We start from the raw sequence: 14,787 nt of genomic DNA on the forward strand, positions 1-14,787 counted from the left end.
GTGTTGTCAATTGTCTGTGACGGACTAGCCAAGCATTAAATGATTTTCTCCCTACACGAATACCGCTGAAGTTCTTTGATGAACTTAAAGCTCCGGTACCTTTTCCATGATCTCAAAGAATACCTGATCTTACTATGTTCACTCTAACATGACGTTATAGACATTTGCAGGACGTAGTTTCCTCGATACTCACGATTACAGCATTATGTCTATAATTCACGAATATAGTCTCTCAGTAGCGGAAAAGGAGATCATGTAAGTCATGCTAGATTATTGTTGTATTCGGTAAGGTTTCTTTTATAATTCATTATTATCCTGTTATGATACTTTGTTTATCATCAATTGGAATTTTCTCTAAAAATTACCTTGTCTTCACACGATTTCCTAACAAATTGCGAAGCTCAAGCGTCTCACAAATAGTTCTTTTCAGTTGTGGGCTTGGTGGCCAAGCCTTTGAACAGGAGTGAGGCTTTGGGTGACCTTGTTATGATAGAGATGTTGCTGCTTTTCAATGCAAATTTCATTGTTATCATGCTAACTAGATACAGGTCTCTATCACAACAGGGTCACCCTTAGCCTCACTCCTGTTCAAAGGCTTGGCCACCAAGCCCACAACTGTAAGAAGGACTATTAGGTCTCTCTTATTTGCATGAACCTAAGTGCCCCAAGCAAAAATGATGGTAAAAAAACAGGTCATGACGAATCTGGCTTTATTGTTTATAAACCTGTCACAACTTTCCAACGCCACGCTCAACCTCGTTTTGAGGCTTTTGGAAGTGAGGCCATTATTCGTCAACGAGGTGTCGTAAGTCTAAGCTTCTCATCAAGGTAATGGGCGTTCGCGGACTCTTTAGTTTCGTCGAACCAATCGAACAGCTTTGGGAAACGATCGAACTACGGCGAGACACAAAACTGGTCATAGATGGATCAGCTTTATCCAACTCTCTTTACGTAGACAATTGCCTCGATCGACGATGTGGAGGGCAATATAAGGAATTCTATGACATAATAGTCGATTTCTTTAACGCTCTAGAATCTGTGGGAGTAGAATCATTCGTAGTCCTGGATGGCGCATATACCAGTGATAACAAATTGGACACCTACAGAAAGAGGTCAAAAGAGAGAATAGAGACAGCCAATATGCTCGCAAAAAATCCAAAAGAAGCGAATAAGGATGTCTTCGTTTACCCGCTTTTGTTGAATTATGTGTTTGCGCGAGCGCTCAACGATCTTGGCGTGAAATTTGCCGTCTCTGACTGGTAAGTTGCAAATAAATACGAAAAAGGTAACATGTAATCAGAGTTATTCCACTTTGCACACATAAATTTAGAAGACACGTCATGAACAGATATTACCCAAGGCATCTGTGAAAGTTGTTTATATAACTCGCTGAGGTTCATCTCATGGAAAAACTTATGAAAAAAACAGCCTAATTCAAGGAAGTTATAATCCCGAAAAGGAGAAAGTCAGATTTTTATTCTGCCTCTGATCTTGGCTGCATAGATCAGGACGACGTTTGAAGATACCCTATACCCTAAAAGATCGAAATAGAAATTTCGTTCATGCTATTTGAATTTGTAATTTGAGTCAAAACAATTTTCGTTTCATATTCGCTTTGGTCCTCATTTAAAACAATAGCGCTAATACGAGTCGGAGAAAAAGAGGGCAGCAAGCTGTCCATATCCTTATTCGAAGAAGGTAATTATTTTTGCTTCTGAACGGTCATTCGTAAGTGTGTGCGATGTGAAAAGGAGGCAACGCTACTTCTTCACAAAAAGCTGACGATAATTTGCTTATTACAATGGCCATGTGGTTCAATGAATAATTTCGCAAGTGACGAGGCCGATATTTTAAAGTAAAATTCAATCTTCTTGTCTTTTGTTAGTGAAGCGGATGCTGAAATTGCTTCTTTGGCCAATGCTTTGGAATGTCCTGTTCTAAGCAACGACAGCGACTTCTTCATCTTCGATGTTCTAGGTGGTTTTATTCCACTCCGCTCTTTCAAGTGGCAGAGATGTCCTTCAAAAGCCCGCATTTTCTATCGCAGAAAATTGGCACAGTATTTTGGAATTCACACAGAATTGCTTTCTCTATTCGCCTCTTTAGTGGGAAATGATTACGTAACCTCGCAATTATGACAGCCATTCCTCCATAGATTGCTGGGAACTTCTAGAGGAAAAGAAAAAAAGTTCCAAAAGATCAGCAAGCTTCTTTCACAAGCACCCACAGCAGAAAAGGCTATAGAATTTGTGTTTCGAAGTGTTCCTGGGAAGAATGAGTTAAGACGAGCTGTCGAGATTTCTCTCCAGGAATACACGATCACAGAGACGCCTTTGGTAGGATATTTTTTACGCAACGATGTCTCAAGCCTTCTGAAAACTCAAAACGACCAAGAAATCGAAGAGTGGGTTTTGAGCTGGTTCCGCGATGGAAGGTTTCCCACCAGTTGTATGAGCTGCTTGGTGTCGGGGAAAGTCTTGCTCAAATTTCAAGTGGAAAATTTTCACGCAATGTCGTCGAATCGGTGCTCTCAGTCTCTGAGAAAATTCACGTATGGAATTTTAGCTAGTGCCCCGTTGGAAGGTGGGAAGAGAACGACGGTTCAAGAATGGGACAGAGAGGGTTTTCGGGTGAAGCCTTCAAGTATCTCACCCGCCGACGGTGAAAACATACCATGTTTGCGTGAGATACCAAGCCTCGATCCGGATAAGAGGTTGGCGATGTATTTAGACGCGCTTCATTCTAACACAACTGAAATCAAGTCATTGCCAGAGGAGCTTAAGTTAGTCGGAGCATCACTTCGGTTTCTGTACAGAAAAGCAAACCCAAAATTGGAGTCCAGTCATCTGTCCGCCATACTCTGGGGTTGTGTTAAACTGGAGGATGGCTCATGGAGAGAATGTTTAGAAAATTCCAAAAACCAACCCTTCGATGTGCAAGCGGCACACACCTTTTCTCAGTGGCAGTGTGTTTTGAGAGATGCCATCCATCTAAACCGTGTTTTGCAAGAGCCCGTTCCGACACCATACATCCGCAATATTTTCAATGGACAACTAGTGCATAACCTACAGAGGAAATTGGCAAGAGGTAATATATATTTTTGGTATCAGATAAAGAAGGCCCGAAAGTGCTTTTTTATGTGGCACAGCATGCTGGAAGCGATTCAAACATGAAAAAAGTGTGGGAAAACGGGTAAGGAGGTTTCGCCACCGTGATTGCAAATTCGCACCTTACCAGTTCGCCTGAATTACGAGTTCACTCCTGTACGTTAAGAAATGGTTAACGTGCGCTGTGCAGACGTCGAGTTATGGATGCACGCGGGAGGTTGGTAAGGCTAGAGTCGCAACAACACTGAGACTTTCAAACATCTTTTGTTTCGTGTAGATAAAAAAAAACCAAAACAAACGGACGTCAGCATGCTACTCACGGGTTAGTGGATCAAGCGTATTAGTGAATCAGAGCGCGTGTTTTTTTTTTTAAGCTATGTTATAAAACTGGTAAAATCCGGGCGAACATATTCTAGTATCTACACACTCAGTGATCTTGACGTTTAAAGCAATCTGATTGGTTCGCTATCTCGGGATAATCAACAATGTACACCTCCGAGCGAGTGGATAATGTGAAAAGCAAAATAGCGGCCGTAAACTCAGCTCGCGTTTCGCTAAAGTTTAAGAAACAGAAATTGCCTTTAAATGGCTTCCTTTTAATTTTGTCGAGATCACTTCGTGTGTATATAGTAAAACAATTATTCTTTGCAATCTCGGTGAATAGTGGCTTTCAGGAATATTTACCTCGCCGCTTCGCGGCTCGGTAAATATTTAGCCACTATTCACCTCGATTTCAAAGAATAATTGTTACATTTTTGATGACCCTCATGCCCTTGGTCGTTTTGTTGATTACCTGTAATCATGTTATCTTTGCTTTTCGCTCTTTAATTCTTTAAATCCCGTTTGGCTATTGTGGGAATGGCCACTGCACCAATACGATAACACATGGCAAACGTTTCTAGTGTAAAGGCCCGTTTAAACGGTTTCAACATTTGACTAACATGCGTTCAACAAAAGTTGAACGCATGTTGGGCAAATGTTGCACGCATAAACAAAGCTGTTCGGAGGCCTTTCAAAGGCCTCACAAAGGCCTTACAAAGGAAAAGTTGAATCGATGTTGAACGAAAGTTTCAGAAACCAATTTAAATTTGATTCAACACGCTTTCAACAAGCTTTCGACATTTTGTACGATTTCAGCAATGTTGGACCACCTGTTTAAACGTACCGAACATTTGTTTTAACAAAGTGTTGAATGCATGTTGAAACAGATGTTGAAACCGTTTAAACGGGCCTTAACGTATACAGGTGTCCTCTTCTCCATAACGTTTGTTCTTGTCTTATTCACATTGCGTTTTGAAGGGGTAATAATCATATATTTACCTCTTCAAAGAACTGTGGTGAGCAAGGGCGTAGCCAGGGGGGTCCTGGGGTGCCCGTGACTCCCCCTTGGTAGGCCTTCTTTAGAGCAAACAACCTACAATATTCAGCTGGCGAAAACGCCATGACAATATCTTGGCCGTAAAAGCCATTGTTGAAAAGCCCACTTTTTAATTTATTTTTTTTGTAAAGTATTTTCGTCAACGGCTCTTGCATTTAGTTAATATGGGCTTTCATGCCGCGATAATAAGACTGAGCCCGCTGATACAAGCGGGAGAGCAGCGGTGATGGTGAGTAGCCTCTGTGACCCCCCCTTTGAAAAATCCTGGCTATGCCCCTGGTAAGACCTGACTCCAACATGTGGCGGCTTGTTAAGTTTCCCGAGGAAATTCCCGCAATCCCAGTCTAGCGATCTTTTTCATGAACGTTATTATTTGCCAGAGCATAATATATAAGTTTCATTTATGTTCTCGGTTCCCTGTTAAAATGCGATGGAGCAGAAAACCGGTTAAATTCTATATTTTGCCTCTCTCATCCAGATTTTTTTCCAAGATCCTTGATTCAAACTCGAGAAAGTTTTTCTCGGTATCAGGAGCTTTATACAGCGATTACTGCCAAACAGGACGAAGAAGGTAAGAGGGAGGATTGTCCTTATAGTTAAATGTAAAGTTTTTTTTGATGCTGCGTTTAAGTTGACATTAAGCGCGATATCAAGAAAAGGTATCAGTATTGTTTTCTCGTCCTGTTATTAAAGTTCTTGAAGAACGATTTGAGTTTACTTTCACAAACTCCATTTCATAGTCAAGGACAAAACATAAACCGTTTACTTGCAGAAGAAGTTACTGCCGGGATGCAGAAGTTACAATTACAGGCATCAAAAAAGTCATGGCGAAGAATTAGCGACAGGCGTGAGTTGTTTTGGGCGTCTGACTAGCCCTTTTCGCGCGGCCTGGGTCCGAGTGAACTCGGCCGAGTTATAATATTCATACCGTGTAGGAGTAAGGGGATTTTTGGGGGTTTAGGGTTAGGGTTAGGGTTACCATTTCGTGTAGGTTTATGGGAGAGTTTTTTGCATATCATTTTAAAAATATAACGGTCATTTCAAGATGGCGTCTTAAACAATGGGAACAAAGAAATCCAAGATGGCGAGGAGATTAAGTCAACACACAAAAAATACACGCAACGCGCAGTAGCGATCGACACTTGAAAATTTTGGCGTATTATTTTGTGGAGAGCTTAGGTGAGAATTAGAAGAAAAGTGAAAATATCTCGCATGTAACCTTATGTTCACCTCGGTTTCCATGTCTCTCGGTTACTAACGGTGCTACTTGAACTGAGTTTAAAAAAATAACTACCATGCAGTTGTTTCCACTGCGGTTTACGTAAAACAGTTAGCATAGATTCTCATGAGAAGCAAGTATGGCGGTCCTGCCAAGAAGGTTAAAAGACGTCCCCCTAAATTGGTGCTTCTCGCCACAGAATTTACCGTAGACAAGAGTTTCCATCACTTTCGATAACTGAAATTCACGTAATTTTCGGTGGAAATGTCTGCAATACATGGCGAATTGTATCCTCTGCGGTTTTTTCGAGGAAAATTGACCATTTTTCACTTTCCTCGTGGAGGGTAAAAGTTGGTAATGGAAGCAAAACATTAAAAGAACGTTCCTTGTTTGCAGAGCAAGATTAATGATTCTCTAAACGCCATCTTTTTTTCAAATAGGCTTAGTAGCCTTTCCGTTTAGCCCAGTCTTTCGACTTTATCTTTTACTTTAATGATTGGACTGGGTCTGGGAGTCTGATAGACCCAAACTACATACATACATACGTACATAGGTTAATTGACCACTCCCCATAAGGGCTTTTCAGGGCCAACACCCACCCATCCCACCCCAGGGGAGGACATCCACCACACAGTAGTCTCGTGCGTGGGAAATTAACGCCTCCTACCCCCAACCCTGCAGGAGACGGGGCCTACGGTTTATTCGTCCTTATCCGAGAAGACTAGAATATCTATCCATTTCTTGTTATAGTAAGGTAGCAAATTCTCCTCAGTTATTTTAAGACCATGGTTAAGTTAATGTCGTCAAACTTGCTTTTCAATGTTTTAAGAAATGTACCGAAAATAGTTACCCTTGCTTTAACACTCAGAATTGTGGAGACGCAGGTAATTAAAGTGAATTAAAAGAGTATACTGCTAAAATATATTGAGCTTGTTGGTTGCCTCAAAGAAAGCAATTAACAAGTTTAATATTGAGCTTAGCTTCAATGAAATTTGAACGGAAGGCAGTTTCAGTATGAAATGTAATTTTTAAGGCTTTTTTTTGATGAAAAAAAAAACTTTTCTAGCCTCTGAGGGGGACAAATTGCCTGATGCCAAATCAAAAGTTGGAGAAGAGGAGGAGGAAGAAATTGAAGTGGAGATATCAGATGAAGAAGATACTTTGCCAAACCCTGCAGATGCCAAAAAGACTAGGATCAGGAGGTAATTTATTTTTCTGCCATGATTTTTCTGTGGGATTTTTCTTGTCTTGTTGGGCTCTCATGAACCTTTCAAAGGAGTGAGTGCAGAAAGGTGGGGCTGGGAACAAGGAACAGTAAAGACTAATGCCCTAAATGTCTACTTGCTCCACAGAGAAAGAATAACAGACAAGGGAGACACATGGAATCTTCCAGAAGCAGGTGCATTTATCACCTTTTTCCCGGGAATCATGAAAGAACCCTTGTGGATCTGTTGTTCCATATGGAGTCCTAGGTCCCTCTCTCCTCCAATAGACAGTAATGAGGCGTAGACGGGTTAAATGTGACGCCTTTCAAAATAAAATTTTTCGAAAAGAAATATTTTATCGTTAAAGCTGAGCAGATGTCCAGTGATGATGATGAAGACGAAGATGACTTTCCTCCCGATGATGATGATGATGATGATGAGGATCTCGATAGTACTAGCGATGGCAGCGATAAGATTCGAGAAGTAATCGGGCAGATGGAACAATCAGCAATTCAAGAAGAAGAGGGAGAAGAGTTAGAGAGTGAGCAGGAACAAGATCCAGACAGGATAACGATACATAAGTAAGTGGAAATCAGAATAGGACCATTTCTCCAATGATAAACGCGGTTATTCAAAAATTCTTGTGCGAGGGTCAAACGCGATGTCGTGAGCAAGAATAGGAAAAGCTATACGTTAGTCCCAGATGTCGCGAGCAGGAACAGGAAACCTGGGTTCGAGATGTGAGCCGAAAGAAAAAAAGTAGGAAAGAAAAAGATGGACAGTTTTGTGTCGGCTTAGGTCGGCTTGGGTCGGGCCGGACGAGAAAATTGTTAGTTCCTGGAAAAGAAACGAGTTTGGACTCTTAATAAATTGATTTATCTTTCTCATTGTTTTTGTTCGTTCAGAAGGTCAGCAAATGACTACCTTCTTAAGCGAATACAGAGAGGAATTTTCCCAAGTTTTGTTCAACGCGAGATATACTTGATCTGATACTGGTAACTGGCTTGCAATTCAGGCATTGTAGCGAAAAAACTGGACCAAAACGAAGGCAGTGTCGATGACATTGAGCATTACAATTAAAAATTGATTCCATTCTAACTTCATGACTTTGTGATTATTTTTAGAGAAACACTCACTAGAGAGGACGTACACTGGAATATCAAGCTAGGAGCTGTGCACCTAGCCTTTCCTCGTGACGCTGTATCTGAGCCCACACGGATAACGGTCCATCGATGGAGACCCACAGTCCTGTGCCCTCCTTTGCAGGAGCACGAGGCTCTTGTCAGCAACGTGATTGAAATTTCTTCCAGCAGTCAGGAAACTTTCACGTTTAAAGCTGAAGTTAAGATGTCATTCGCTCACAGTTCTCCCGGCCTACACGGCTACGAATTGGTGTTGTACAAACTGATCCACAACGAGACTGCTGCATGGGAAGAGGTGATTGGTGTGGAAGACTTCAGAACTATCTCAGGTAAAAGCCTTTGATTAGGGATAAGGAACTGGATGCATCGTTAAGTGTACGTGTTGGTCGAACATTGGCGGATCTGTGAGAAAACCTGCATCCAGGAATATCTTAACATAGAGTGGAAAATTTGGGGTTTCACGAAATGAAAGAAAAAATTACGGAGCACGTACAATTCAGGAGGCAAATCACGCCTCACGCTAGTTCATAAATTCACGAATCATGCACGCTTGCCTTTCTGTTAAATTCACGCGTCACATGTTAATTGTTGCCTTAATCACCCGTCACGTATAAACCTTTTGCTACCCTCTTAGCATGGCATATGTAGACACGGAATAAATATTTACACGGTAAAACGCTTTGAAGACATTTTCCCAGAGCTATTCTTGATGATGATGGACGATGATCATTGAGCGACTTTCACACCAAAATTAAGGAGCATTCAAGCGCGCGAAGATCTTTTCTCTGTGTTAGTTTTGCGCAAAGACTAACGACCGGTCGCTTACACGGAGTCTAACCCTAACCATGGGTGTACGCAAGTTGATTTAATTCGATGAATGTCCTTCCACTGTTAGCTTTTGGCCCTCTTGACTCTGTTCACAAAAATGAATGCTCAGATAAAAAGTTCACCTAACGAAAGGATTGTGTAGGTTTGTTAAACAACGGCTAAACTTTGTTTTAATAATCAAACTTAAATGTTGACACTTGCAAACATCTAAGAATTCTCATTAATTCACTCTCATTCAGTCTTTTACTTGGTTCTTAAAAAATAACTTTAACCATATTTTTCTTGTTCTATGCTTTATTGAAATAGATTTTGAAGAAGAGTATAAATCTAGCCATGAAATTCCCAATTTACACTTCCCTGTTGTACAAGCGGATATCACAGAATGCGCCACATATGCAGTAGTCAGTCGTCTCCATCTTTCCCCTGAATTCACGATTACACCAACTGGCGGTTCCTTCATCATGCCTGAATATCCAAGTGTGAGTGTTACTATCCCGAAAAAGGCTGTTACTGCGAAAACAAGGATTCTTCTTCGAATGAAGGTACAGAAGTTTCCTGAAATATAACAGAAGCGAAGGGCATCTGTGTCATTACAATAAATGTGCGTGATTATCTTTAATATTTAATGATGGAAATGTCGAGTCGTTTGGCAAGCGAAGTTCTATTGATAAGATTCGGTAGATTTTGGGACTGAAAAGTTTTGGTTCCTTGAAAATGTACTCTAAGTTTGTTGCTTGAATCTGTCTTCGACTGTTGGAGGTCCTGCAACTCTTTACCCTAACATAGGTTCACCCTTATGAATTCTTGCGTTTATCTTTTCGACGCATTTTCTCTTAAGGTGCAAGAAGTACCAGGTGAAGAGTTTGTGGTTAACGATATACTCATTGGACCTGTACTGCGAATAGTGTGCGACGAAATGGTTGAGTTCTTGAAGCCTGTTACCATCACGCTGCCAGTTTCTTTGGGAGACACGCACCACGACTTTCCTAATCCAACGACATGCCGAGTTAGAATATTGTTTCTGAGTTCTGATGGTGAGCAGAAGGAATGGTTGGACATCACTGAAGATTTGAAGAGCCCTGTGACGTTCGACGGGATGACAGTCAAATTCCAGGTGGAACGCTTCTCTGGGTACGTTTGTTTATTAATTGCACCCTATGTGGCCGGTTTCCAAAGCGAAGTAAGCCCCAGAACATGTGAACCCCTAATGGGGGTTTTTGTGGACGGACTAGTCGGGGGGATAAATTGTTATTTTCTCGTTAACAATTAGAATATGTTAACCTCAGAACTCTCCCACAACTAAGTAAATTTTCGATTAACTTTTAGCCAGGGTTAAGAAAATATCGAGGTGGAGATGATTCATTAAGTGAACACCCAGCTGTGGACAGTTTTTGCAAGTATTTGGAAAAATTGTTCCGTGCCAGTAAGGCACTAGAGCTCCTAACTGAGCCAAGGAATCTCCATTTTCCCCTTCAAACGTAAAGACAAGCAAACTATAGACAGGGCTGGACAAAAAAATTAGTTCAAGATCTACTTTATGGAACGAAACCTTGCCTTACAAGGACTGTCTTTTGCACTCAGGCAAAAGGCAGTCCTTGTAACTCACAGTCCTTATCTGCTGTTTCTTGAGTAGACGTTGCTGACAAACACAAAGACGGCTCTCAAGAAGAGGAGTGTACTTATGGTGGCAATATGGAGCTAATCTTGCAGTTTATGTACGTTTCTTTCGCCTCTTTTACAGGTATTCGTATCTTATTGACTGGTCTGCAAAGAGCCCCTGGTATCAAGGTGTTATCGGATATCTGTCGAGCCTTATTGGGACCCAACCTCAGCTGGCAGTGTTCTTCGCTTACTTCCCACTCGAGGACCGCCCTGACTCTCAAGACATCTTGTACCTAATTTGCTGCCCGTCTCAGCTTAGAGAAAAGGTGCGAGATGAAATTACGAATCAGGCTAATGTACCTTCTCCGAGCGATTCAAGTTCTCGCAGCCCGATGATTCCTGGGCGTGACAAGGCATACGTCTCCCTCACAGGCGGGATCAGGGCGATTGATGAGGATGACATGGAGGAATTTCATCTCCAGTGAGTTTTTAGATACACTTCATCGAGAAAAACTTCTGGTATGCTGTCAAACTGACTTTGTATACCAGTAGTTTTTCTTTCAGTAGTGCTAAGAAGGGCGAGAAGGTAGTGGATTTGAAATATCGAATTCAAAATCAAAATCGGTGAAGACTTAAAGTTAACTTGTCATTGATGGAATCTGACTCCAACTTCGACTTCAAAATCGTACTCCAACGCTATTCCACTGCTTTTCGTACAAACTATGACGTCACTAACTTCAACACCTGGAAGTCGATATGCTGCAAATGCAGCAGGTCACGCGATCTTCTATTGGTTGGTAACTGCTGCTATTAGGACTTTCTATCGGCCGCATAAGGGATTTATTCCTATCGTTTTCGTTTTTGCTTTTATTATTTTATATACTTTTTTATATACTTTTTACACTGTCTATTGTTTACATAGTTAGTATTTGTATATTTCTCGTAAGGGCACACACTTAATTTGGAGCCTCGCTCTGTTGTGTGTCCCGCACCCTTGTGCTCCGTTCTCTTCTGTGTCTTGTTCATATGTATATTTTAGTCCTTTTAGTATGTGAGTATAGTAAAAGCGATTAAATAAATAAAATTCTAATTTCCCTCTGATATAAATTTCAAATGCCATAGAAATAGGGTCATCGAAGACGGGAGTCACAGAAAAATCATTAAATTCTCATACAGATTATTGCTGAACACTTGCTCCCCGTTCTCCGTCTTCAATTCCTCGTTCGTGGATTTGGTAACACTGTAGCAAAACAGCAAATATTGTTGCTAATAAATACATAGGGTTAACGCTCGAAACGTCAACTTTTGTAATCGTTACGGTGGCCAATTTACCATTTGAACTTTGTTGATATATCCAAATTATTTCGTTACTCCCACCGACGCAGCCCCAAACAGTTTCTTTCGAAACTATCAGCCTTTAATAAATACATACTTTTTTGTGCTAATGAGAATTCTTTTCATCAGGTTTATAAGTGACGACCTCCATAAAGTTCAAGTTCCAGTTCGTGTCATTGATGACAAAGGACTTTCAGGGGTGAAGTTTTTCAAAACGCCAAGTTTTATAAAAAGCTCTCTGCTCTGTCAGTTGAGTTTTCGATTGTCACCTCTCAAGACAGAGCTGAAGGTAGGAGGTTTTCTTATAACTTCAGTGGTACACTTTCTCACAACAATTTCTTTCCCTGTACAATTTTATGAACGTGTTCAAGTTAGAAAAATTCCAATCAAAAGTATATTAAGTGTGTACCCAAAGCTGACATTTTTTCGAAAAAGGGGGCAGTTTTGCGTGTTGATGAAATAGAAAAGAAAAAAGGATGAATTTTCTCATACATTTACGTACCATACAAGGCGGACTTGATAGAAAAATAAAAATATCCGTCTTGGGCATTAAAATGTACATTACCATAAAACTTAGTTGGTAGTTGTTACTTATTTTTTATTTGTAGAAAACCCCGGTGGAGTTTTTTGGTATTCCAATCAATGATGAAATCTTATCAAGTCCGCGTCCTGAGCACCTTCTAGCGATTGGAAAACAATTCCTTGGTTCAGAGGTGTATGACGATCTTTTTTACCGCCTCGAAAAAGGCAATATCAATAGGAGGCAAACAATACAGAGCTTCTATGAGAATCTTGCGGGATTGAAAATCGAAATTCAAGATGAGTGCTTTGAGGCTCTTAAAGTGGAACTGAGGAAATATCACATATACGGATTTGTGGTCGAACGACTCGAGGAAGGTAACGAGAATAAAAGATGAAGCACATTGCACTTGAGTGTTCAAAGTAGTCCTGTTCTGACCAGAGGGATGAGCCCCGACCTAGTCCTAGCGCATTTTATTTTGCCGTTATTCAGGCTTAGCCTGGGAACAAGAGAGAAATGAATTCAGGGCGAGTTTCTCTTGATAGCCCATAGTAAGGTCCAGCTTTATCCTAGCAGAGGGGCTGGGGCCAAGCTTGGTTGATTTGCTGTCGGAGAGGGGGTTTTTGATACAAGAAGCTGATCAGCATGTTTCTGCTACTGAGGGCATCATGCTCGCTCATTTTGTATTATTCAGCGTGTTTTGTTTTTCGTCCTTTTAGGTAAAGATGCTGTATGCAAATCATTGCAAACGAATTGGGAAGTGAAGAAAATTGTATCAGAAAAAGTTGAGCATCATTGGAAGAGGCTGGCAAGAAAGCTGGGGCTTACAGACGGAAAAATTGATGCGATTTCTGAGCAAGCGCAAGATAGATGTAGAGAATGCTGTTATAAAGCTCTACAAAAATTGTGTGAGGAGAACGGGGCGTCGGCCACGATTAGAAGAGTCATGATCGCACTGACTCGGATAGGATTAGCAGACATCAACAATGACATTGTAGATTGTCTTAAGTTAAGGCGTCGAGCGCGTCCAGATCAAAGTTAGACTCAGAGAGTTGATAAAATTGAAAGAATTTAGCATGCAATTAGTGACATAAAAGACGTGTCCACGGACTTCATTCAATGCACAACGCACCTTATTTCACACACAACGAAACGAGCCATCACGTAATGCCAAATATGTCATGGTCAGGAAAACATCACACCGACACTACCACGGACAAAGACAAAATTTGCATGATTTGATCATGAGACTTTGTCATGCACACACATACGTACACAATTGGCTTTAGATCAAGATTGATGGCTAATAAATTGAAAAATCTGTGGTAAATACCTGTAAATTTTAAAATTTTTCAATTGTAAGTTTGAGATCTTTGGATATAGTTTTAAAGTCTGGCAATTTCACTTTAAAATACTTTTGTGCTGGAGGGAGAGTCTACCACTCAGCTCTTTGCGTTTATCCTCACAAGTGTGGCTGAACGTAAAAACGTTGAATAATTTGCTCTTAAGCATCAGTGGTCTCAAAATTGGAAATTCATTGGAAATTTATTGATAGAAAATGTGAGCTACTAAATAAAAATGCTTGATATGTATTTCAAAACAACTATGCTATTCTGCAATTTGTCTTAATGATCTCTCCATATCAAGCTGTGATGAACATAATTTTTTGCAGATCTGTCAAACCCCTCCTCTGTTCTAAGTCAAATGTTCGAAATTTCCGATTTGCTACAAAGACGAACGAGAACTACCTAGGGTAAACTGGAGTTTTCTGACCGAAAACTCTTGAAGATGTTATAGTTACGTCCGAAGGTTGCCAAATCTCAGTGGATTGCAAATAGCAAAATTAACTTACGATAGACAGCAAAAAAATTAATTGTATCTATACTTGCTAACGTGCGACTAGAAATCTTAAGTATGAAGTTGTCGTCGTCGTCGTCATCATATTCATCACTGTCGTTGTTGTATGTATTATCATCACAATAATTACAGTCGTCTTCATTATCGTTGACATCATCGTCATCGTGTACCTGTTATCCTAGACATCGTTATCGTTATCGTCATTATCGTTATAATCAAAATCAGCAGTATTTATCAACATTTTTGATTCGGCAAGAAGGCTGTGAACTGGCCAGATTGATCGTAATTCGAAATCGGGCGAAGGCACAAGCACGCACGTACGTATGCACGTACAGACGCAAGCACATACGCACGCACGCATATACGTACGCGCATGCGTACCTACTATGTGCTTATTGACTGAGTGGGAGGGCCGGACGGGAAAGTATTTAGTCGAGGTCATGTGCTCGGTCCGTGCCTCATGAGGCGTTATTTTCCTTGCTAATTTTCTTTTGCAAAACAATTTCCAAAGACTGTACACCTCCTAAAAATTTTCCAAAATTAATGTTCTGCTTAAAAACCCTGGAAATAGGAAAATGCCTTTTACGACTACGA

General features: G+C 40.7%; 1 protein-coding gene across 1 annotated transcript; it reads left to right on the plus strand.

Annotated features, from left to right (window-relative positions):
• Positions 1-629: 629 nt before the first annotated feature.
• On the plus strand, positions 630-13,955 carry LOC111345271 (uncharacterized). Its single transcript, XM_088735283.1, has 14 exons — positions 630-1,259; positions 1,886-3,087; positions 4,964-5,056; positions 5,258-5,332; positions 6,771-6,906; positions 7,057-7,103; positions 7,277-7,490; positions 8,034-8,380; positions 9,186-9,421; positions 9,718-10,010; positions 10,621-10,962; positions 11,946-12,105; positions 12,425-12,713; positions 13,056-13,955. Exons 2-14 carry the CDS (start codon positions 2,451-2,453, stop codon positions 13,376-13,378), a joined length of 3,192 nt encoding a protein of 1,063 aa, XP_088591409.1. The 5' UTR covers positions 630-1,259; positions 1,886-2,450; the 3' UTR covers positions 13,379-13,955.
• Positions 13,956-14,787: the final 832 nt, after the last annotated feature.

This window comes from Stylophora pistillata, chromosome 10, assembly GCF_964205215.1.
Source record: "Stylophora pistillata chromosome 10, jaStyPist1.2, whole genome shotgun sequence".
Taxonomy (NCBI): domain Eukaryota; kingdom Metazoa; phylum Cnidaria; class Anthozoa; order Scleractinia; family Pocilloporidae; genus Stylophora; species Stylophora pistillata.

Coding starts and splice junctions, on each gene's coding strand:
- LOC111345271 (XM_088735283.1), top strand. CDS start 2,451: ATGAGCTGCTTGGTGTCGGGGAAAGTCTTGCTCAAATTTCAAGTGGAA. Junction 8,381..9,185: donor AGACTTCAGAACTATCTCAG/GTAAAAGCCTTT, acceptor TTATTGAAATAG/ATTTTGAAGAAGAGTATAAA. Junction 9,422..9,717: donor GGATTCTTCTTCGAATGAAG/GTACAGAAGTTT, acceptor TTTTCTCTTAAG/GTGCAAGAAGTACCAGGTGA.